Below are 24,882 nucleotides of genomic sequence, written 5' to 3'. Positions count from 1 at the left end.
GGTGTTATATGATATCATAGGTCTCTCCATACCTTTTGATAATGACCGTGTAAATGAAGGCACCCTTAGAGTTTAGCTACAGCGTGCGCTAGAAATTAGTCTCCGCTCCTCACAAATGCCGATGCGCGTGTGCGTTGATAACTGTCAACACCGCGTAACACACGGCACGCGTGTACAATACACTGTTTTCATTTTGAATTATGAACCACTATGGGAAGCTTGTCACATATATTTATGAGAATTTGAGTTCTACACATGATGAACGAAAGATAACACTTGAATGATCATTTGGAACTAACTACGTTAAGTACATCATTATACTTTCTACGAGACACGACACCAGTTTGTGTCTGCGTGCACCGCATTTAATAAATAACTTTTTCCCACTGTATGCGTTGGAGCACCTACACAATCTATATGAGGGCTTATTTAATGATCTAAGGTTGTGGAACTACAGCCTTACAGCAGCATTGATGCAGTTATAGCGCCTGCATAACGTTGAAAGAGTTTCGTAGTGAGAGCTACGTTGGGCGTGTTCTATCCGTTTCGCTGTGGCCAGTGGCCGCAACCATGAGCTGAGTCGTTGCCTAGCAACCGCTGCAGCTGGCAGCGCTGCTCGCCGCACCATCGGGCATGATTTAAGAGGAGGGGCCGGTGCCGTATTACAGCATTAGAGGGGGAGCCGGCGTGGCATCATATACATAGAAGGAGCGGCTCGGTGGGATTCGTCGGCTCACATGGAAAGTGAGTGGGACAAACTGGCAGAGTGGAACGAAATCAAGAATAGGCAGCGAACTGAAGAGACGGAGAAAGAACTAGCTGCACGCGCCGAGAAACGAAACCGTACAGAGAAACAAGCTGAACAAGATCAACCGTACATCTGATACGCACGCCCACGCATGATGGAGTTAGGCCCCAGATTATGTTTTTTAAAACATCAAGTTCGGACAAGGGAAGTTGGCTAGAAGCAACAAGACGTCTCTTTCGTATTGCGCGAGGTGCTACAAGGCGTTTACTATGAGAGGGAGAGATGTAAGAATAAAAGGATATTGGAGCTTGTGGTACTGACAGTAATCTAAAGCAGAGTGAAGACAACAAGGTAAACCATAAAGGTGATTATACGTGCACCTCTGTGGAATGGTCTTGTTAAAGTTCGACATGAAACGATAAGAACTTTATTGATGTCCTGAAGAGGTCGCGCACTGGAGGACCAGGGACGAGTCGATGACTTTACCCATGACGGGATTGGGAGATCTAGACCAACCGCAACATCATGGACCTTCTAGACGGCCTGCGTTAGTTGTAATTGTGCTGGTCTATTGAGGGTGCATTTCCAGGAGTACTTTGTTTGAAGTGAAAAGGCTCTTAACTATTTTCATGCACAGTACATCATTTTTGGCGGGAAAGAGAGTTTTATTGAAAACTATACTGAGACCTTTTACAGAAAATGATTTCCTCGCAAAAAAACGGGAAATTGGCAGTTTTAGTTAAAAAAATATCAGGTGGTCACTCCAGGCGACCACCATGCAGTAAGAATCTGCTGGTCACTTTCGATGAAAGCACAGCTCTTCATTTCTGTAGTCCTTAGCGTTAGCTCCTCATACATCATGCTTACCTGCACTATCAACATAGTAGGAAGAGCACATACTTATATATCTATAAAAGTATCTCGGGTCCATGGTCTATCGTGCCTTCAGGATGACGGCAGCCGCAAGAAAGCAACATGTATTGAAACCCAAATGAAGTAGCGTCATCTCTGTCAGATTGCCGAATGCTAAATATGCACCATTTGAAATTCAGCACGCTGGGCTCACATGTTTCAAGAAGAAAAAAATGAAGAAATAGTGGTTACCTGGGGTGACTACGGTGCTGGAAAGACTTAAGGTTCGGCACAGCCTGAGCATGTGTTCAGAACTGCAACATTCGTATCCGCGATTGCGAAGTCTGATTGCTGGGCAGAGACATATAATCGGTCACTATAGGCACACGGTCCTGACAATCATCTCGCAGACGGTGTACGGGTCCGCGTTGGCTCCGGGCCGCCTGTCCTCCAGGTAACCCTTTCCAGCGTCCACTACGGTGCGTGGTATGCGCACGCTGACCTCCTTGGAGCACTCGTCGGCGGTGAACTGCTCGAGAGGCGTCGCCATCATTCCCGATCCGACCCGGAGTTTGTTTCGCTTCACCCTGGCTGTGTCGTATTTGGCCAAATCGGCGTCGGCGTTGCTCTTCAGCTTCTCGATGGCAGCTCTGATGGCACTGGGTACAGAGAAGAGACGAGAACATAAATAATGGCGCACTGGCAAGTTATTTTCGTGTGTGTGTGTGTGTGTGTGTGTGTGTGTGTGTGTGTGTGTGTGTGTGTGTGTGTGTGTGTGTGTTTTGCGTTAAACTAAGGTCATATATCTCACAGTCGTCAAAAGCATGCTGACAAGTTCCGGCTTACCTCAGTCTGACAGCTTTCCTAAAGCAAGTGATGATCGTGGACGCAGCTCATCGATTGCTGCAAAGTTACGCAGAGCTCCCAGAGACGAAAGTATGAGCAATGAATTAAAAGGCTATATCAGCTTAGGATTACAGCTATTTTTGTATACGTTTGGAAGACGCGATATCTGCGATCTAACGAAGTCAGCAACACTATAATTAAATGAATTATCCTACTACTGAAATCTTGCTAGTGGGACATAAGAAAATTGGAAACGATCATATTCTAAAACAAGTCTTTTTTAAACGCGATAATGAAGTTTCACACTCAACGTGCTGAAATAGCTCTCATAGGTGGAAGTCTTGTAGAAGAGGTGAGCCTCCCTTACTGCTGCCTGCAGCTGATCCCGCATATCGCATTGTTCTTGAAGCCGGTCGGAGTTGATAACCGTGCTCGTGCTTTATTCACGGGGTCCACATTCGCTTCAGACGACTTTAAGGAGAAAGCTATCTTCTTTTTCGTCTCAGTTTACGTATTGCTTTTGCCACGCCCCCTCGCGAAACCTTTCTGCACGTAACGTGGTTTCACACTGCGTTCAAGATCGGAGGCACTGCAAGCTTTTCGCACCTCACTCAGATTTGCACTGCTTCCGTGATCGGCCCACCTTTGACCAAGCGACGATGTAATGCGGTGACGCCATCGTGTGGCGTCACAATGTATGACTCATAGTGACGTCACAAGTTTTGTTGATCTGTGACATCATGTCACACGTCACATGTCAAATGTGACGTCATGTCACATGTCAAACATCATGAATGGATGATAGTGTTTTTCATCATTCGTGTTGACACTAACAAACGTCAAAGTGGGACGATTGGAGCCCAAGCAACAAAACCGGCATTTGCCTGAATTCCGCTCTCCAGTGGGGATATGTCTAAGGCCTTCGTCTTAAAACAACACCGCGTCCTTTTTGAAGCAGTCCACTGCGTCACGTGGGAAGCTAGGTCTCGTACCGAGAGTTGCAATGTGTGTGTTGGTGACGCGTTGAAAATCATTTTTTTAGCGCGAGGTGGAATACGGGTATTCGGAAACAGTCATCTCATGCAGTCTGTCCCTTCCTTTTTCCGTATTTTGCCTCGCGCTACCAAAATTCCTCGTACCGAGCGTCCATTCTCCTGGATTAGCGCAATAATATAAGTATCTTACAAGTTTCAAAGGAATGCAAGTTTTAAACGAATCGTTATATTAGAATAATTACACCGATAGACAATTAAGCCAAGAAGCATATGAAACGTTACTTGTGGTTTCTTATTGTGGTATAATGATTATCATTTAAGTTGATAGTAATTAAAGTGGACGGAAAATCACCCATACCGTCTGTGGGATCCGAGCCCCCAACCTTAGTCTTATAGTGTCATACATTGGCAGATGTGGAGTGGCCGACGAACTCTGCTCGTCTGGCGCAGAGTTCTACACTCTCACACACAAGAACATAAGAGAATCTACCAATGAAACACACGCGCTCCCTTCGGAGCAAATGGCAGGGTCAGAATGCAAAGCGATGCGTCCGTCTCTCTTCTTGCATAAGTGGGCACGTTGGGCACTGAGCCGCTATACGCTAGCAAAACATGAGCTCCGACGCGAGGCGCAACTGACGCGACCGGCGTACACCGGTCCGCCGAAAGTTCGCACCGTTTCAAGGCACGGGGTGCTTGTGACTTCCGGTCGAATCCGCCGATTTTTTCGGAGTAGAAAAAGTTGCTCCGTGGAGGGGATCTCGAGACGGAGCTGCTCCAGATCTGCCAATTGAACATACAGAGAGCACTTTCAATCCGCCAATGGAACAGACTTGCTCCACAAGAAGCAGAAGAAAGTATTACCTGAAGTGCTCCGAATCTGCTGATGGATGACACCATTAGTATTTTCGAAAAAAGTATCTTAAATTTTCAGACGTAAACGTTTACCAGAACGCCAAAACTAAAAAAAATAAACCGGTTTTAAGCCCGTAACGACACGTGTCAATAATGATGCGATTAGGAATCAATAAGCCCCGCCGCGGTGGTCTAGTGTCTAAGGTACTCGGCTGCTGACCCGCAGGTCGCGGGATTGAATCCCGGCTGTGGCGGCTGCATTTCTGATGGAGGCGAAAATGTTGTAGGCCAGTGTGCTCAGATTTGGGTGCACGTTAAAGAACCCCAGGTGGTCGAAATTTCCGGAGCCCTCCACTACGGCGTCTCTCATAATCATATGTTGGTTTTGGGACGTTAAACCCCACATATAAATCAATTAGGAATCAATAAATGTGTAGACATGTCATATTCTCATCAGGGGCGTAGCTTGGGTTTTTTTGTATGTATTGTGATCAGTACAAATGTTTCAACATGTTGTGGCAGTGCTATTGGGTGCACGATCAATGATTTGTTACTTGGTTGCTCCATTATTGCTATAACTGTAGCACTCACCCTGTCCACTCTCTTTCCTCACTAGTGTTGTATAGTTTCATCGGCGTGCACTAAAATATCTCATGCCGATCACAATTGACCCGCCGAACAGCATGCCGTAATAATCGGTACCAGAGGAAAGGACGATGTGTCAAACGTTGGACAGAAAATGACCATAATTTTCATGGCCGTGGTGGTCATGTGGTTGTCATGGTCAATTACTAGATTGAATACAGGCCGCAACGACCTCAGTTCCGCGGAAGCAAACTGCTAGAAGTCCATTTATTACGATTACGGCCCAAACCCAAGTGGTCGAAATTTCCGGAGCCCTCCACTACTGCGTCTCTCATAATCATATCGGGATTTCCTGGTGTAAAATCACAACATTCATTGTACCCTGATATCGTCAAAATACGTCTCTTCGTTCCTTCCCGCCTCCTTAGCTAGACGAGAGCGCTCTCAATACATGCTTCGGAAAAACTAATAGTGAGCTGAACGAAGGCTCACTTTATGCCGCCGTCGCTGCGCATCGCCCTGGTGCTGAAGTTAGTGTGCATGGCAGAACCGAGCCAGTCTCCCGGTGGATAAGGCATCGGATCCAGGCTGACCAGCACGTCGAAGTCTTCGGCAACGCGGTCCAATATGTAGCGCGACATCCAGAGGTGGTCGGCGGCTTCGACGCCTTCCAGGGGGCCCACCTGGTATTCCCACTGCGAAGAGATGGCCCGGGTTTTTCGATTCGTTTGTGTCCATGCTATCGGTGAGCGATGTGACACATCATAAACTAGGTATAATATTGTACCAGCAGAAATAGAGCAAGTAACTAATATGACGTTAGTAAAGTTAGATAGATGAGCGTGCGTCTTGCTGGCCCATACGCAACAGATGAAATAATGGATATCATAGCGAAAAGTTATTATGTTAGCATACTTCAGGGGTAGTAAGTAGTGCTTGATTATCTGCAGTATCGCACTTATCTTCATTGAGGCCTTATCGAACCCGACATTCTACCAGCGTTTCGCGTCGGCGTCTACCGTCGGTGGCGTCAACGTGAGTGAGGCGAAAAATCATGATCACGTCCCCATGGCGTCCGCATGGCGTCCCCATGGCGTCTCCATGGCGTCACAGATAGCCGAATTTCGGGGTGTCATCGTGACTTCATGGCAACATCATGTGCAGAGCGCTTGAGAGTGGTGAGGCAAAATGAATACATTGACTAAGAAGAAAAAAAATGGTTATCATCCTCTAAGCACACGAGTGTGCTTGAAGGATGAGTAAATCATCAGGTAGATGCTTTTTATTCTCGTTTTCATGGCGTCCTATCGCCACGCATTTACGCGCCTGCTACTCTGTCCAGTGTAGTATTTGCCAGAGGACAGCGGCACCCGATAGATGATGAATGCCTGTATTGTCCTGTCTTTTGCGCTGCTTTAAACTACAGTTCTTCTCGCTTAGCGAATTGACTATGGAATATTGAAAATAATAATCATCAAAGAATCATTTATTCAATGTTCCCTGGAAGAACTATAACTTCTTAGTCCATGCGCACGAAAAATGAAACCATACAAATAAACATACAATACACTCACTCTTCAGTAAAATCAAATAAAAAGAGCGAAAACACGTAAGAAAAATAAATCAGCGCGAAATGGAAAGAAAAAAATATCGACCGTCTCTCCGAAAGAAACCCTGATGGAATGCAAAGCAGCAGCCATGCGCACGGCGTTGAACCGGTTGAAATGGGCGTCGATGCGGACGCTGGAAGAACAGTTTGAAGTGAAACTCTGCGTAGCGTTTACTCTACTGAACGTTTGTTTGAAACGCGAAAACACGGAAGGTGGGTTGGGTTTCATGCAAGTTTCATCACAGAAAGACTGTTCGCTCGATGTGCGCTCGAACGTTGCCAGCGGCGGAGAGGGTGAAGCAAGAGAGATGACACGCGGCGAGCGGTGACAGGCTAGGGAGATAGTGACGTCAATGCGTGCGCGCTGCGAAGGAAGGCGTGACCTACTTGGCACCGCCCCATCACCTGTGGCTAGGGGAGCGTGGTGCGGACGGAGGGATAGCGTTACACAGGCTAGTCATAGAGCAGCTTCGCATCTGATAAAAAGATAAGATGAGAATCATGGAAAAGAAGTGAATAAAGAGAAATATTCACGACTATGTAGAAACTTTTCTGAAACAATGAAAAGGGAAAAACCTCTACATTGTGAAAAACTATGTTAAGACAGTGCAGAGCTGAGATAAAAACAATGAAAATGGGCTGTGAAAAACGTCAAGCTTATGGATTTTCACATTACAGAGACTTTCCCCACCGCTGTGGTCTAGTGGCTAAGGTGCTCAGCTGCTGACCCGCAGGTCGCGGGATTGAATCCCGGCTGCGGCGGCTGCATTTCCGATGGAAGCGGAAAAGTTGTAGGCCCGTGTGCTCAGATTCGGATGCACCTTAAAGAACCACAGGTGGTCGAAATTCCCGTAGCTTTCCACTACGGCGTCTCTCATAATCATATGGTGGTGGTTTGGGACGTTAAACCACCCATATCAATCAATCAGCTTAAAGAGACTTCGTATTCTGTGTACAGTATAGAGTGTTGAAAGAAGTTGTCAAGCTTGCAGGTACATGAAATGGTCGATTCTCTCTGGTTTACTTACGCGGAATCAGAAAACTTACACAGCCGAGAAATAATGGGCGTGAAGTCATACCGTGAACTGGTTTGTAAAGAAATGATAGGTCAGCGCGATTGCGTCGGCTGTGATGTGATGGCAACGATAATAATCTAGTAGTGTTTGAATGAGATCCGGAGTCACTTCTAGTGAAACCATGATAGTAAATGCTAATGAATTTTTTCTGGACTCGCTCAATGGCGTCACTGCCACGTTTGTCAAGACCATTCCAGATCACAGATGCATATTCAAGTTGACAATGACGTATTGCGGTGTATAATTTGTGAAAGATTGTAGGAGATCTGAATTTTCAAGAAATTCTACAAACGCAGCCAAGAGAACGAAGGCCACGCATGGCAGCAGATTTCGTGTGAGCAGAAAAGCTTAGCATGCTATCAAAAAGAATACCAAGATTTCTGAATTCCAATATCTTGCATAAGCACATGGTATTGACATAGATGGAAATGACACGATGGATCTCTTGCGAGATATACTCATGAATTTGGTCTTTCAGGTATTCAGACGAAGGTTATTGTTGTCACACCATTTGGAGAAAAAAACACAAATGTGACTGCAGCAAGCGACAGTCATTTTCCTAATGAATCTCCTTAAATATCTTGATGTCATAAGCATAAAAGAGAAAAGAGGAATGACGAATCGCGAAAGAAACATCGTTAACGTAAATGAAAAATAAGAGTGGCCTAATACCGACCCTTGAGGAACTTCACTAGTCTCTTTGTACAAGGAAGGCGTTTGGCCATTTACGGCAGCATAACATGATCTATTAGGCAGATAGCTGGGCAATAGATTCATATCAGATGAGTCAACATCAAAATTTGCAAGTTAAACCAAAGACAGTGAGTGGCCTATACTACGTCAAAAACCTTGCTCAGGTCACTGTATAAACTGTACGTCAACCTGTTCTCTCTGAGAAATAGGTGAAGATATTCGTGTCATGAAACTATAGCAATATTTGTGGTAGCTGAACGGCCAGACAGAGATGCGTGTTGATTAGGAATCAATGAATTATTCACGCTAACATACAAGATGTCGTGAATGTTGTGAAAAGCCAGCTCAAATATCTTCGACGTGGCACACAGTAGAGAAATCGGGTGATAATTAGAAACATCAGTTCTGCAGCTTGACTCAAATACTGGGAAAACACGCGCAGTTTCCCACATGCTGGGAAATGTGGAAGCGTTCAGACAGTTGTTAAATATTGTAGTCAGTACTAAGGTCAAATATACCATAAGCCTTGAGTATGGCTGAAGGGATGCCATTCGGGCGAAATGATAAAGGTTATAAGCGCTTAATAATATTAAAACTATGAAGGGCTTAACGTCCCAAAACCACCTTATTATTATGATAGACGCCGTAGTGGAGGCTCCGGAAATTTCGACCACCTGGGAATCTTCAACGTGCATTCGAATTTCTGCACACGGGCCTTCAGCATCTTCGCTTCCGTCTGGTTTTAAGCGCTTAATGTATGAGCTGATGAGCTTTTCATCCAGCGATAGACCACTAGGTGTGCTAACTGCCTTGGGCTGTTGTACTATCTGAGTCCTACAGTCTGAGGTCTTGTAGACGGATGAAAAATGCGTGGCGAAATAGTTATAGCGACGGCGTGCACTTCGACACCGTCCGAGTCCAGTAGCCTGAAGGACTCCCCACTTATGCTAGACCGTTTGCGTGCATACTTTAAAAACTCAGCTGGCCTGTAAGATAGATTTTTTTCAACAATGCAATTCATAAACTGTGGTCCCGTTTATATAGGTGATTAGAGAGAGCGCGGAAAAAGCTCAACTTGCTGAATGGAGTACATTTAGCCTCCCTGTGCACGCGATCTTTATGTTTCAGCGCACTTATAAGTTCAGGGAAAGACCAGTGGTGATATGTACGATGCTAAGCTGTATATTGTGGTTTTACGCATGCTGCTTAATGCAAGCTTCGTATACCGCTAAACTTGGTCATCAAAATTTGGTTAGTCCGTAACATGTGACCAATCAATGGCATCAACGGATAATGTAAGCCCGTGCATAATTGAGCACTCTTGTAGGCAAATCTTGGTGATTGCTTAAATTGACTACTGTAACTCGTTGTTTCAGCTTATACAGATACTCTTAAATGAAGTGGTGGGAGGAATTTGTCAGGACGAACAAGAGAGACGTCAAAGCGTGCAATTTCAACGGGTTGATCGTTTGACAGACAGATGTTTAAGACGTTGTCTCTACAATGGACAACGGTGTTATGTTGCGGTAGGGAATTAAATGCGACAGAATTCCAGAGAAGGCTACACTTTTTCTCGGTGAAGTAATTATAACGAAAAAAAATGAGCGTTCTCCAATAAATTCTAGGCACATTAAAGTCACCAAGAACAATTCTTCTGTGCCCACTTTGAGACGATATTACATGTTCAATAGACGACATGACATCATGAAACATGGCAGGATAATGCTGGGCGGTAAATAGAAACACCCAATGAACAAGTTTTTCAGGCGCTCAAAGCAAATTTCTAACCACATCGATACATCGCAAGTTTCGAGGTCTTTCTTTCTAACGAATTTAAGTGAACTGTCAATGATAATCAGCACCGCCTTGCTCCACCGCCTTGCTGTTTTGTTGCACTGAAATCTCGGTCGCTGCAGAAAGTGGTGACGGTCGGAGGAAAAATGTGAGATGAGCGAATTTCAGAGCCCAGCCATGTATCAGAAATAGCAACAATAGGAAAAGAACACAATAAAAGGTTAGTGAAAAGCTCGTTTATGTTGATATAGGCAGACCACGAGCATATCTGGCAGAATATGTCTACGTTTACTGACTAGATTTGGCCGCAAATAATACACACACAAAGTAAAGAAACACTCAACGACAAGCACAAGCGGCACTTCCAAGTTGGAAGTGCCGCTTGTGCTTGTCGTTGAGTGTTTCTTTACTTTGTGTGTGTATTATTTGCGGCCAAATCATGTCAGTAAGCAAGTGCCAACTAGGCCAACAATCAGTATTGTTATGTCTACGTTACACGGCACTTTCGACACCTGGCACTAAAGCTCAGACGAATGAAGCATGCCGTCGCGCAGGTCCCCACGAAAACGCTTGAAGAGGCATCCGAGAGGCCACATCGAAGGCTCATTCAGGCGCTGTAGCGTTTCTTCGTCACTCTCGATGCATAAAGATGAATATGTATGAAATTTAGTTTGAAGGTGCCGTCAAGAGGTGCGAGACTTATCTATTGAAGTAATATGTTTGTTGGTGTCAGCAGCAGTGATCTCCGGGCTCAGCTTTGAAACGAAAATGGCCTTTGGCCGTTGCGGCCGATGTGGCCGTTGAGTTACAGATATCAATGATGTTGTCATAACTCCAAATGAGGCAGATTTATTCCTTCACTTAATAATAATAATAATAATAATAATAATAATAATAATAATAATAATAATAATAATAATAATAATAATAATAATAATAATAATAATAATAATAATAATAATAATAATAATAATAATAATAATAATAATAATAATATTAATAATAATAATAATAATAATAATAATAATAATAATAATAATAATAATATACTGTGATGTTATTACACTGAAAACAAAAACAAACTGGGTGAATCTTATTGCTCTATATGAAAAGAAGTTTTTACCTGAGATAGCATACCCTCGCTATTTGTGCCGGCCATCTTGACGCCGGCGTAGGTGCACGCCTTGTAATGAGCGTCCGATATGTATCTCCCGGAAGTGACATCAGCCCCGACGCCGAAGCAGTAGGGACCTGAATGAGAGGATAGCACGTGTTAGTGAGTTGGATCGAACAGGTGTATGAAAACCATAAAATCACGTCCTTCACCTAAGAAACTGGGCTGAATCATCCAATGTGAGCTACACCTCGGCTTGGATGTTTTATTTGCCTTATTTTTAAAATAGAATGAGACGGCGTTGTCGTATGTACCTTATGCAAGGAGCAATGCTCGAAAAATAGTGGCTACATTGTTACAGGTATTTGCTGTTCAGCAAGCCTGATTGACCAACAAGCCTGATTTCCACTAAGGTTTGCGGTTTACACCGCTGAGCTGCGGATAATGTAGTCGAAGACGAAAAACTTTCTTTTAATGACAACTGCCTGAAGCAATAGCAGGATTGTGACCAATGGTACTGTCGTCACACTGCGATATTCTTTCGCAGGTTATGCAAATAACTCTCTATAGCACCTGTCCCTTCTTTTATGTAGGGACAAAAGAACGGGCTGCAGAAGCGTGGTTCGTTTTGCTTGTTGGAATCAGGGCTAAAGTTGACGAAAGCACAAGCGAAGGAACCTGCAGGACGAGAAAGGACTAAGGACGGAGAGCTTTATTGCTTCGACGCAATATAGTTGACTATTTGGCGGAAAACTAACTGCAATTAAAATTTTCAGTTAAGTCATGGCACATCAACGGACGCTGTGAATGCCACAAAAAGGCTAGTTCGTATATATGAACGTTATGCACTGACAGAAGTACTGCTCCAAGTGCTCCAAGCCGCTGCAAAAGAGAAATGCTGCTACAGGCCGCTCCAAAGCTCAATGTTTCCAAGTATATCTACTTTGAATCTGCTCCAAAGTGGTGCTGCAGGCGCGTAGCCAGAAATTTTATTCGGCTGGGGCACCATCTCAATTTGGGGAGGGGCACCCCCTTAGTATGACCACTTTCGCTCTCTATGCCACGACGAAAAAATTTCGGGGGGGGGGGGGGGCAAGTGCCCGGTGTGCCACCCCCTGGCTACTCCCCTGTGGCACTGGGAAACTCAAAACCAGGATTTTTAACCATGTGACCATCAAGTGAGCCTTAACAAAAAAATGGCAGATCCCAAGTACCCTAGGATTTGACACTATGCGAAGCATGCGGAGGGAAGGTCACCCTGTTGTAATTTTTTTAAAGACGACAGTCTTTCTTGGGGACCTTCGACAGAAAAATTTTGGTCTGTCTGTATGTATGTATGTATGTATGTATGTATGTATGTATGTATGTATGTATGTATGTATGTATGTATGTATGTATGTATGTATGTATGTATGTATGTACATTTGTCTGTTTGTCCACCCTAACGATACCTCAAACGGCCAACCCCATCCGCAGCTCCCACCAATATTGCTCAAAGTTTAGCGCTCATAGTTGTGCGATTGTCAATTAAAAAAACAATTATTGCGCATATCTGAGGCACCACAACAATGCTTCGATGTTTTCTATGTCTGCCTTTATACTAGAAGAGTCACACACAGGTAACTTTAAGGAATGTAGCGTTTAATCGCGCTGCGCTGACAGTACAACGCGATGTTCAAAAAGGTGTTTCCAACGCTTTGTTATGACGTCACGGTGGTGGCACCTGTCCGTCGCTTTGTGTTCTACACCTTATCACGTACCTCTGAGACCGGCGCGCATCTTTCTCCGTAGGCTGCACGCCTTCGTTTTCGAAGATAACTGCCAGATGGCACTTGTGTCTAACGTGCCTAGATGCGCTCGTTCGCCTCCGCCACACGCTCGAGGCACTCTAACGCAGCGCCTGCAGAATACCATTCACCGATTTTCTTGCGCAGAACATCAAATAAACGTTTTGTTCACTCTCTCCAGACACAAGACTATCGTCTTTCGACGACATTTACAGTGTAACATGTAGATTAGGGCCAATTTTTTTGCTTCAGTGACACGTCATGAAATGACGCTAAATATTTGTATAAATGTTACACGCATGAACATATATTGAAGAGTTGCAGGTATTTATATAATCAGTTGTTTGCACTTGCGCAACGATGCAAACAGGACCATGAGTATTAGCGACACCAGAAGCGAGAAGCTGATAGGAAGCGCTGGTGGTCGGGAGGATAGTAGCCGTAGACACTGCAACATAAATCATTGATTGATTTGTGGGGTTTAACGTCCCAAAACCACCATATGATTATGAGAGACGCCGTAGTGGAGGGCTTCGGAAATTTCGACCACCTGGGGTTCTGTAACGTGCACCCAAGTCTGAGCACACGGGCCTACAACATTTCCGCTTCCATCGGAAATGCAGCCGCCGCAGCCGGGATTCGATCCCGCTACCTGCGGGTCAGCAGCCGAGTACCTTAGCCACTAGACCACCGCGGCGGGGCTGCAACATAAGTCAACTTCAGTGCACGGCACCTAACTAAAATTGGCGTAGATAGATAGATAGATAGATAGATAGATAGATAGATAGATAGATAGATAGATAGATAGATAGATAGATAGATAGATAGATAGATAGATAGATAGATAGATAGATAGATAGATAGATAGATAGGTGAATGGGTGGGTGGGTGGGTGGGTATTTGTTGCATTTTTAGGGGCGAAGCTCCTTACAACGGCACCGGTTTGTCCCTCGTAGTAGTCGTAGTGCGTAACCAGTCTTACGTTTGGATTTGCAAGGTGGTGCCGGTGGGAGATTTCTCCTGTGCGTTATTGAACAATAAAAAAATTCGCAGTGTGCGCGTTAACTAAAAGCCGCATTCCCCTGTCTCTCATTCCCCATTAGCAGCCATTGGCATGTACATCGAGCACTATCTGACAAGCAAGGGTTGCTACGTTATACTCGCTCGGTGTAACCTCCTTGGTTTTACAAAGGTTTAGCGAGCGTTGCGCCGCAGAGCCATGAATGCAGTGAACTAGTATATACCATGAACTCGAGGTGGTTAAAAGTGGAAAGTAGACACGAAGGGTTCGCTCGCTGTATTCCGTGCTGACCGGTTGTGCGCCCGCGCGCTCCGTGCGCTCGCGACCTTCGGCGTCACCGTAGCTCTGGCCGACTGGGCTCGCCCTACGTCACCTCCTGTCGCCGACGACCTTCGACGGCAGTGAAGCTCTGACTTACTGGACCTGCTCTACGCCATCTACAGACGCCGACAACATCTCTCGCAAGTGTACCCCGTCCTCGGACTCCAGTGACCGTGCTTCCATCTTTCCTGTCTCTCCTATCCCCTCAGTTTGTTGTTGCTTCTTCTTCCTCTTTTCTATACCTTTACTTCTACCCTTTTTATCCCTCCTCACCCCCATCCCTAGTGAGCTCTGTGGTGGTGTCGCTCACTGAAGCAGACAATAACGGGGCTCACTTTTCTCTTCCTTTCTCTTTCTCAAGAACCACTACAAAGTAAACACGAAGCGCAAGCCGTAAGAAAGTGTGCGTGTGCCACCTCTCCTTTAGTCCTTGGAATGTCCGCTGGATGGCGGTGCTTCTATATGGGGAATATATGATGAAAAGATGCGAGATGGTGGTACCTGGAGTGTTGAATAGATGGACGAATGCACACACGGACAGATGCATGGACGGACGCGCGGATGGCTGCACGGATGGCTGCACGGATGGCTGCACGGATGGCTGCACGGACGGATGGATGCATGGACGGACGCAGGGGCGGATGCATGGTCGAACGCAGGGATGGACGCACAGATGAACGTACGGACGCATGAACAGGCGCATGCACGGACGAGTGGATGGATGCGCGGACGGTCACACAGACGGACGCATGGACAGACGGAAGCAAGAACGAATGGATGGACGGATGCTTCGCCCCACTCTCCATCATTAACTCCGGTGATATGCTGCCATTTTTTTTTTGTGTGTGCAGTGGCTGATGACGATGAAGAATTATACCTGAAGCGGCTATGCGCCACAGTTAATAGGTGAACAACAACAAGCTTTAGTAATGGGTTGAAGCATTGGACGACCAACTTGGTACGCCATTCGCCTTGTGTGACGCCTGCTTGTTTCTTTGCTGTTCTAAAACGCTTTATTACTCGTACTGACGCGATTCCTTTCCCGACATCAAAGCTGCATAAGGAAAGTTTGCAATGGGGATTCCAGCATCGGTGTGGCTCTGCGTCAGAATACTGGGCTGGCACGCAGGGTACCCGGGTTCGAATCCCGTTGTTTTTGTTTACTTTTTTTATTTCATGTGATAGTGGTGATATGGTGTCACGACGCGTGGTATGATGTCACGCGCAGTTGAGCGTTGCTGAGTGCGCTTTGCTTGCCAGCTGTGTGGCGGAATATACAAAAGTAGGAACCGGCGTGAAACTTCAGAAGGTGTCGAACAACTTGCACTAATACTGGCAGTGCTACATGAATGGCCATTGTCGATATATATATCTGATTTTGCTCTATGTTATTGTCTTACAAGCAAACTACTTTGGTGAAATGCTTTGGTGATTGCTAACTGCTGATGTGATGAATTTGATGCGTGGTTGTTTACATTACCACTTTTATCAGCTTTGACCTCATTTATGTCTCAAGAACTGGCACTTTGAGTGTATAGCTCATCAATCTTATTTTACTTTTGAAAATGCTGGTGCTTGCTATTTTCGGGAAATATCAAAATAGCTTTATTTATTTCTTTCATTTATCATATACTGCGAACCATTTAAGGTCCAAGCAGGAAAGGTACAGCAAGTTCAAAGGTAAAATAAAAGTACGACAAAGTTACAACAAAATTGATACTGGTACACACGAAATGTAAGAAAAACATAGCAATCACCATCAAATTATACTCGTTTCCAGAGGGCTGAGTACACCCACTGCAACACAATCCATAAGCAAAGCACCACACTCTTAGGCACACAAGCTTATATAACTCCTACCGGTTGTGAACTGATGCTTTGGCAATAGTTATAGTTACATGGGACTGGGGCGACTTTTGTAATTTGCTGCTCAGCTTAATTGGTTTTCTGTAATTCCTGCCATATGTACTGGTACTTTCTTTATATATGCTGCTCATCTTACTTTGTGTTCGTGGACCACCCATCTGTTTGTTTCTTGAAAATTGAAGTGATTGCTTTATTAACATTATACTTAGCAATAAGTAATAGTATTTTAATATTTACGATATGCTTGAATGATGGTTTAAACTCTAGGAGTCGCTTGCAATATTTGGTCATGTGCTCCGATGACACCGAAATCTGCTCGAAACTCGCAATTTTTCTGCTTCGGAATCGGCTCCAACAATCGTAATGTCGCTTCCATCGCTGACGATGTGTAGCGCAAAGAGATACGCGTCAGGTGACCGAGAAGGCAGACTGCAAGGAGCGCACCTGCCAACCGAAATTTTCAGACGCACGAATAATTGACAGGCACAACAAGCGGACGACGAGGGAAATAACGGAAGCGTATAGAATAAAAAAAGGAGGGCACAGTTGCGTCAGTGAAGTGTCAGTTCTACTAAAAGATGCGTAATTTCCTTTTTTGGACGTCACATAACCCAGTGTTTTTTTCTGTTTTTTGTTTTTTTCTGTTTTACGTTTTTTCTGTTTTTTTCTGTTTTACGTTTTCTTTTTTTAGTTCTTGACACGTGTTTGTTTCCGGTTGTGTGCCATCGATTATGGGAGTGCATATTTTGTTATATCACGTTGTTAATGGCGACAGGGGAAGTCGGGAATGACGTACATGCGTGTGATGTATTTATTAGTGTTCGCTACGAAATGAAATCGTGAACCTTTACCAACACGCCCAACTGGCAGTCATCCTAAGGCAGACTAGACTTGTCGGTTGTTCTTGTCGCCCGGAGTGCAACGTTTACGGTGCGCACAGGGTCAACACGTAAGCTACGAATATATGACATGACATACCTAGAGCCTTGATTGTATGCCTAGAGTCTCTCGGCCAGTCCACTGGGTGTCCGTCTTTTTCAGTTACCACGTACTCTTGTTCGATACCAAACCAGGGTTGCTGATCTTTCGCCTTGTTCATTGCGTTAAGGCAGCTTCGGCGGGTATTAGTCTCTGAAATGGAAATAGAATGAAAGCGATAGTCCCTGCAGAACTGTGGTATTGTTCCTTGCGCGCTCAGCTGCAGCGGTATGGGAGGCCTCAGGCTCTGGTAACTTTTCGGTGGGTGAACGATCCAGGTGTGAATGGTTCCCATACAGAGTACCATGCCACCGGTTAAATACACTTTTGGCAGAAATTTTCGCTTCTTTAATGAACAGCATCTCCCTCTTTTTGTTGTCACTCTTCGATATTTAAGGAAGAACTCGGCGATGGGCCACGTAAAGTCGAAATGGTAAAAACGAAGTTTTTGTGAGCGCAGAAACTATACTGTAGAGCTTGTTTGCCTGTATGCGCTGTAGAGTAAATATTAGAAAACAAAAAAAAAAAAAATTCTCGTCAGACGACAATGAAAATGCAACTATCCGGCAAGTAATAGTTGCTTTTTCGAAAATTCAATGTCTAGAAGCGATTAAATGTTACAACCATATTTGTGCTAGCTGTCATTAGTAACTTTCTGAGTAGTCGGGAGGTAATGATCATGGTGATCTACTCGACTGCAAGCTCCGCTGCAATGTTGACTCGCAAAACGGAAAAGCATCATGCAGGCTGCTCGAGCTGCAGAGAACCTACCACGCATCGCAGTGATAAGCTGCCGACATATACTTTTTTTCAAAAAAAAAAGGGGGGGGGGGAAGGAGTGACATTGCCCTGCTTGCACCTATGGTTAAGCACTTGACAGCGTACGAAGAATGACGTCTTACTCATTGGTGAGCGATCGTGCTGGAGTACTTCGCAGAGGACGAGTTTGTTGCGGCCCTTGAAAAACGGGTCCCTGAACAGGGCGACAGGTGATAGGTAGGCTTCGGACTTGGGGCCTGCGTCGGGCCACTGGTACGATGCAAGGGCGCAGAATGTCCATTCCGGGCACTCTGTAGTTGAATGAACGGATTAAGGAAGGTGGGAATGGATAAGTTGGTGGATAACTCAGTGGTGAGCGAGGGAGTGAGTCAGTGAGATCGCCAGCAGAGTGTCCTGCTTTATTCATTGATCCCCTTAGTTATTAATTTATTGGTGGTACTGAATTCACAGGAATGTATTGTGGGGACGGCCGGAAGGAGGGAGGGGTCCAAGAAAAAATCCCATACCGCAAGTAGTCTGAATACTTACGTATGAGAACTTCTATGAATCGACAACTACCAACATAGACCATTCTATCCCAGTACCGCTCTCTATGAAATTCGCCCCATCAGCCTTGTGTCACAAGAGGCCTTAGTCGGGCCGACTCAACTCGGCCCGACTAAGGACAGGATGGGACTATGAACAGGATCGACATGCACTCCTGCATGGCTGCATATCGGGGGTGCTCCCTCCTCACTGTGCACTGAATGCATGAAGTCGCGGATATTCAGCACCATCTCTGATCAATTTCATGCGCAACGCTTCTATTAGTCACAGTAGTGCTTTGCGATACGGCAAATGATCATGCCACTGTCACCATCAAATTCATCCAGTAAACAGTTATTTTATTATTTTTAAAAATTTAGTTTTCATGGCTGACCAGTTTTCTCGAAAAGCATGTGCAGTATGTTACAAAAAATACAGACATAAAGAGCCGAGAAAATTGAAGAGTATGTAGTGCTTCGTTTTTAATCACTCACCAGACCGAATGGATAGTTAAGGTAAGATAATTGATTGATATGTGGGGTTTAACGTCCCAAAACCACCATATGATTATGAGAGACGCCGTAGTGGAGGGCTCCGGAAATTTCGTCCACCTGGGGTTCTTTAACGTGCACCCAAATCTGAGCACACGGGCCTACAACATTTCCGCCTCCATCGGAAATGCAGCCGCCGCAGCCGGGATTCGATCCCGCATCCTGCGGGTCAGTAGCCGAGTACCTTAGCCACTAGACCACCCCGGCGGGGCTTAAGGTATAAGATATGGTTGCATACGAGTGTTCCCTGCAAACTTCGCATAGGTTACTGCAGAGACGAGTGTTCCTAGGAGGGGCAAATTCTTCGCGATCAACTCTAGATGCATTCACGTAGAACGCCTTTCTTCGGCGTTTTTCCTGCACAGAATGCGAAGATAAACGATATTTATAGGTCACGTTCGGTTAACGCTAAGGTATACTTCCTCGTATCTGCATGGCGCGTTTGAAAAGCGACGAAATACCCTTAAGTACTGTCACGACCTTGTTTTTATCCAGCCGCCGTGGTACTGTGCGCACGCTAAAAGCCCAGCTGCGCTGCGCGTTCAACGCGCGCGCGCACCGAAAAGAAGGAATATCGCGGCGCGAGGCCACGTGATGCGAGTAAGCCAATGGCATCGGCTGCGACGCGGGGCAAACAGATGCAGTGCTCTGAAAGTTTTCCAGCGGATGTAGTTTTTTATGAATTTAAGCGTGATTTAAAAATATAAATCCAAGCCACAACGCGAGAAGATTGCGAGAATATGTCACTATAACTCATTTAAAAAAAAAATTCTACTACTATCTAATCGCACGTTCTGGCCAGGTGTCGGTCCCATTAGGCGTTTTATCTTTCGTACACACAGAGATATCGTACCTTCAGCGGTTTTCGGCTCAAAGCCCAGAGTTCTGGTTTTGCTTCGAGTTCTCTCCAAAGTTCCATCGATGAAGACGTATGTGCAGAAGACAGCGTCGTCCGGTTGATCCAGATCGAGGTATCGCTGTAGCACTGCCGCTCTTTTCATGGCCATATGTCTGCGGCTCGCGTGTCGAAAACACCGAAGACTGCCGAGATGGGCTTTCAATAACACCTGTATTCACTAACACCCTTTCACTCAACTTTTTTCCTCGACTTCGCCAATCAAGGCCAAGCGCCCTCCTTCGCACAAGGGACCGCTTTGTTTCTTGAACTCTCCTCCGTATTTCCTTCGCCGAGGGAGGCCTTCGAAATGCTGTTCCTTTCACTCGAATGAAACGCGCAGACCGAAAAAAAAAAGCATCTGGTAACAAGGGTGTTATGAAATGGCATTAGCAAATGTGTATTTGTGCACAATAATTAAGGGTTTCTCTTAATTATCTATCCTTATCAGTTGACATTACAGCAAAATACGTATCTCTATATTAGTAGAGTATACCTTTCGTAAGCTTTGTGCCGATAGAGTAAGCGAAACTCGTACTTCACGTCTGGCAACAATCGCACCCGGCTTTCCTCGGTTGTTGACCGAACAGCTGACTCTGCACCATCTGCTGCTGTACGTTTTCACGTGCTTTATTCATTTAGTTTCTGATGCGCCTGTCAATTGCAGTTTTCATTATGGCAGTGTCTGCGCGTGTACGTGTAACCTAGTTTTTTTTTTCCATGGCGACTAACGAACTACGTAAGTGATAGCAGAAAGCACAGCCCCACAAACGGGTGATTTGTTGCTATCTTTTTCTTGGTTTGCTGAGGGCCTTCTGATCACCGATGCAGCTACCAAACTGATAACTCGGGTTGAGTAATTTGTTTCATGATATCGCATTATAATTGATGTGCTTTAGTGAGTTCCCCACTGTATTTTGTACAAGGATTACTTGTTCGTTGGAGGAAGAAGAAGTTGTCACAGAGAACAGCCTCTGCTTCGAGCTCTGTGAGTCTCCTAATTCTTTTGCCAAGTTTTTTCAATAATCGACACACCTCGAAGGGGCGCTCCCCCTTAGAATGGGGGATCAAAACCCCATCCAGCAACCGGGACCGGGCCGACCACATCATAGTGCGTCTGACGCAAGTACTCACCCCGGCCCAAGCGGGGCCCACAATGACAATTCTGATGACTCCTCCGTTGAAGATATGGCTTCGGACAGTGACTACGTGGTCGTACCAAGCCGACGCCTGAAGAGGAAAATCAGCCGGACATCGCCCACTAGCCGGCAAGCACAGACAAAGACGAGTAGCATGCGGTCGTACACCATTTCGTATGTGCCGACATCGAAGACAGACATTTTGAACTCTCTAAATAGGCAGAGCCTGACAGAGTACTTTGAGCTCATCGCTCCAGGGAAAGTCGTAGAAATACGCATAAATACCCGAAAGAACATACTGTCCGTGGAGGTCACTACGAAGGCCTTAATGGACACGCTGAAAGCGATTGTTCGATTAGGAAATATTCCGGTTCGCGCATTCTCCGCGTACGACGAAAAAACGACAACAGGAGTTATATACGATGTGGATGAGGAGATAACAGACTCGAGTCTCGAGAAACTGCTGTCATCGTCGGCTCCCGTGCTTGGCTTCCACCGCTTTGGACGCACGCGATGTGTTAAAGTAGTGTTTCAGTCGAAGACGTTACCCACACATGTAAAAGTTGGGTACGTGAGGCACTCGGTACGTCCTTACGTACCAAAACCTCTGCAATGTCATAAATGCATGAAATTTGGGCACGTTAGTGCAGTTTGCAAGGGTGCAGTAACCTGCAAGAATTGCGGTGGCCCTCATGATGGTGATAACTGCAATGCTGTGGCCAAATGCCCAAACTGCTCAGGTGCCCACGACGCAACATCAAAGGAATGTCCCAAAATGAGGAATGAAATTAGTATCCTGAAGAAGATGGTTCGAGACCACTCCACTCACAGAGAAGCTGCAAGGGCTGTACGGCGTCGTAAACATCGTTCGCGACATCGACGCAAACGAAGCAGCAGTGCTCATAGCTTATCGAATTCGACACACAAAACCGTGCCCTCACCACCTCCTAGCCTACTTTTGTCGGCCAGAAAAGAGGATACAGACGCTCAAATGCCAATTCAGTCCACGCAAGTACAATGTAACCAGTCATTGGCTCTCCCCACGTCGGAGACTCAATGGCCTTCACTACCGTCAAGAGCTACGGTAGCGCCATCATCACATAGTGCCCCTACCTCCAATGAAGAAAACAAGAAGATGGACAACACAGATGTCAAGGCTATGCTTAAAAATTTGATGGGTTCGATGCGTAAGATTCTCAGCAGCCTAAACACTCCCGCTGCTAAGGCGGCTGTGCAGCTACTTGAGGTTTTGGAGCCTCTTCTACTGGTTCTTCAGTAAGTGAACATGACACTGATGTTCGAAGAACGCATGCGCCAGTCGCTTGTTATGCAATGGAATGCTCATGGCCTACGTGGCCGTCTGTCAGACTTCAGACAATGGGTTTTTAAATATAAATTTCCTGTTATCGTTATATGTGAACCGAATATGGTTTCACCTTTTCGTATATCTGGATATATCCAGATTTGGTCCCGCAGTGATCAACGTACGAGCAAAGTTCTCGTTTGTATTCGCCGCGATTTGACATTCTTGAGACATGAAGTCGCGTCGCATACCAGCAATGATTACGTGAGCCTGATTATAACACATAAAAAGCGAACATTCTCCGTAATAGGAGGATACATACACCCAAGCGCACAGATGGACTGCTTCCACCTGGGGACCATTCTTCAAGCTGCACAAAGGCCACACATTGTGATCGGCGATTTTAATGCACATCATCCTCTCTGGGGTAGCACTACAACGAATTATCGCGGAAAGGATTTAGCCAATTTTATATACAACTATGGACTAAGCGTACTCAACGACGGATCACTTACATTTGTTCGTGGCACGTCCTACAGCAGCTGCCTCGACCTCTGTTTCGTTTCCAGAAACCTTCTGTCTTCCGCATGTTGGTGCACAGATTTGGACACTCGCGGCAGTGACCACCTTCCAACCTATGTTCAGTTCAGGTGGTTTCGCCGCACGCACACACGCTACATCCGTCGAACCGACTGGACACTGTTCAAGGCATCTGTCAAGTCTGGCTGTGAGCACACCACTGATACATCCGAGGTAGAAAACATAATTGCTTCTTCACTGCGTGACACAACCGAACAGGTTAACCTACCGATGCAGAGATCAGCAGTTGACTCCCAATACGAGGCCCTTCGTGCAATCCGTCGCCGTGCCGAACGCCGATACAGACGAACGAAGTCACCTTCAGACCTTTCCGCCTGTCGTCGAGCTCAACGACATGTTCTTCGGCATCTTGACAAGATTGACAGGCAACGTTGGAGAAATTTCTGTGGATCTCTGGACCCCAGGCAACCTCTATCTAAGATCTGGCGGGTGGTACGAAGTTTGCAGACAACTCCCCAGCAACATCAACCATTGTTGCTCTACATCAGGGACGGACAGAAGTTGAGATAGCCAGTGACTACTGTAGCCTCATCGTGGACACCACTGATGATCTTGCCACTAATGAGCTTCTTACTACCATTGGGCCTCCATCGTCTGACGAGCGCCTTGATGTACGTTTTACAATACATGAGCTTGACGCTGCGATTTCTGCCTCCCGCCGATCATCGGCACCAGGACCTGACGGAATCACGTATGCTGCACTCAACCATCTTGATACATAAGCACGACGTATCCTGTTATCTCATTATAACACCTCATGGGAGTCAGGAGAAGTCCCAGCTAACTGGAAATGCAGTCGCATTATTGCACTGCTCAAGCCGGGGAAGTGTCCTTATGCACTGTCCTCCTACAGACCAATCGCGTTAGCCAGCTGCGTCGGAAAAGTGATGGAAAGAATGGTACTGGCACGATTAGAGTGGCTTCTAGAGAGCAACAACTCCTTTCCTGCATTTATGAACGGCTTCAGAAGAGGCCGATCTGCCATTGATGGTGTGGTCGACTTGATCACCAGCGTTGAAGAGGAAAGAAGCCGACGCAGACTAGTGGCGGCGGTCTTCTTAGACATTAAGGGTGCCTACGATAATGTGCTGCATTATGCGATCCTTGACGCACTGGAAGATTTCGACATCGGTGGACGACTGTACGCTTGGATTTTTAGCTACCTTAGGGACCGCACCATTTACATGACGACAAGTAACGGAGACACCGATCGATATAAGGTTCATCGTGGTGTTCCCCAAGGAGGAGTTCTCAGCCCGATCCTATTCAATGTCACAATGATCGGCCTAGCAGCAGAACTTCCCAGCACGGTGAAGATCACTGCATACGCTGATGACATATGCATATGGGCATCCGGAACTACTCGTCCGCAATTGCGAGCTCGACTACAGCGTGCAGTGACGATCACATACAAATATCTACGACGTCAGGGGCTCACTCTTTCAATCGACAAATGCTCAGTGCTTGCGTTCACGCGCAAGCATATGTCGCAATACCCGATATTTATTAATGGGACAGCGATACCTGCTGTAACGCACCACAAGTTCCTTGGGGTTGTCGTACACAGAGATCTATCGTGGACGAGGCATGTCGCCGTATTTCAATCTAAATTGAAGTGCTTTGCTCTCATTCTTTGCCACGTAGCAGGAGCAAGATGGGGCCCATCAGAAGCATCGCTACTTCAATTATACAATGCTCTATTTGTGGGATACATTCGATACAGCATGCCGGTGCTTTCCAATATGAGACCTAGTTGTGTGAAGACACTCGAGAGTGTTCAAGCTCAATGCTTACGAAGATGCTTGGGTTTACCACGCCGCACTTCAACAAATGGGACAATCGCAGAGGCTCGGGCTTGTCCCATCAGTGTATACATGCTCTGCGAGCCACTTAGAGTTCACCTACGATTACTGAGCAGACACAGACAGCACCCACTGTCAGTACTACCC

General features: G+C 45.8%; 1 protein-coding gene across 1 annotated transcript; it reads right to left on the bottom strand.

Moving 5' to 3' along the window:
* Positions 1 to 1,392: 1,392 nt before the first annotated feature.
* On the bottom strand, positions 1,393 to 20,875 carry LOC119179513 (glutamine synthetase). Its single transcript, XM_037430606.2, has 6 exons — positions 19,850 to 20,875; positions 18,043 to 18,210; positions 17,141 to 17,293; positions 11,177 to 11,304; positions 5,374 to 5,576; positions 1,393 to 2,259 (listed from the first exon to the last, which is right to left on the bottom strand). The coding sequence occupies exons 1-6, from the start codon at positions 20,001 to 20,003 to the stop codon at positions 1,977 to 1,979; spliced, it is 1,089 nt and encodes a 362-aa protein (XP_037286503.2). The 5' UTR covers positions 20,004 to 20,875; the 3' UTR covers positions 1,393 to 1,976.
* Between the last annotated feature and the right edge of the window lie 4,007 nt (positions 20,876 to 24,882).

Source organism: Rhipicephalus microplus, chromosome 2 (assembly GCF_043290135.1).
Source record: "Rhipicephalus microplus isolate Deutch F79 chromosome 2, USDA_Rmic, whole genome shotgun sequence".
In the NCBI taxonomy this organism is placed as follows: domain Eukaryota; kingdom Metazoa; phylum Arthropoda; class Arachnida; order Ixodida; family Ixodidae; genus Rhipicephalus; species Rhipicephalus microplus.
Note: the sequence above shows the minus strand (reverse complement) of the source record. Positions and strands in the feature narration are given on the sequence as shown.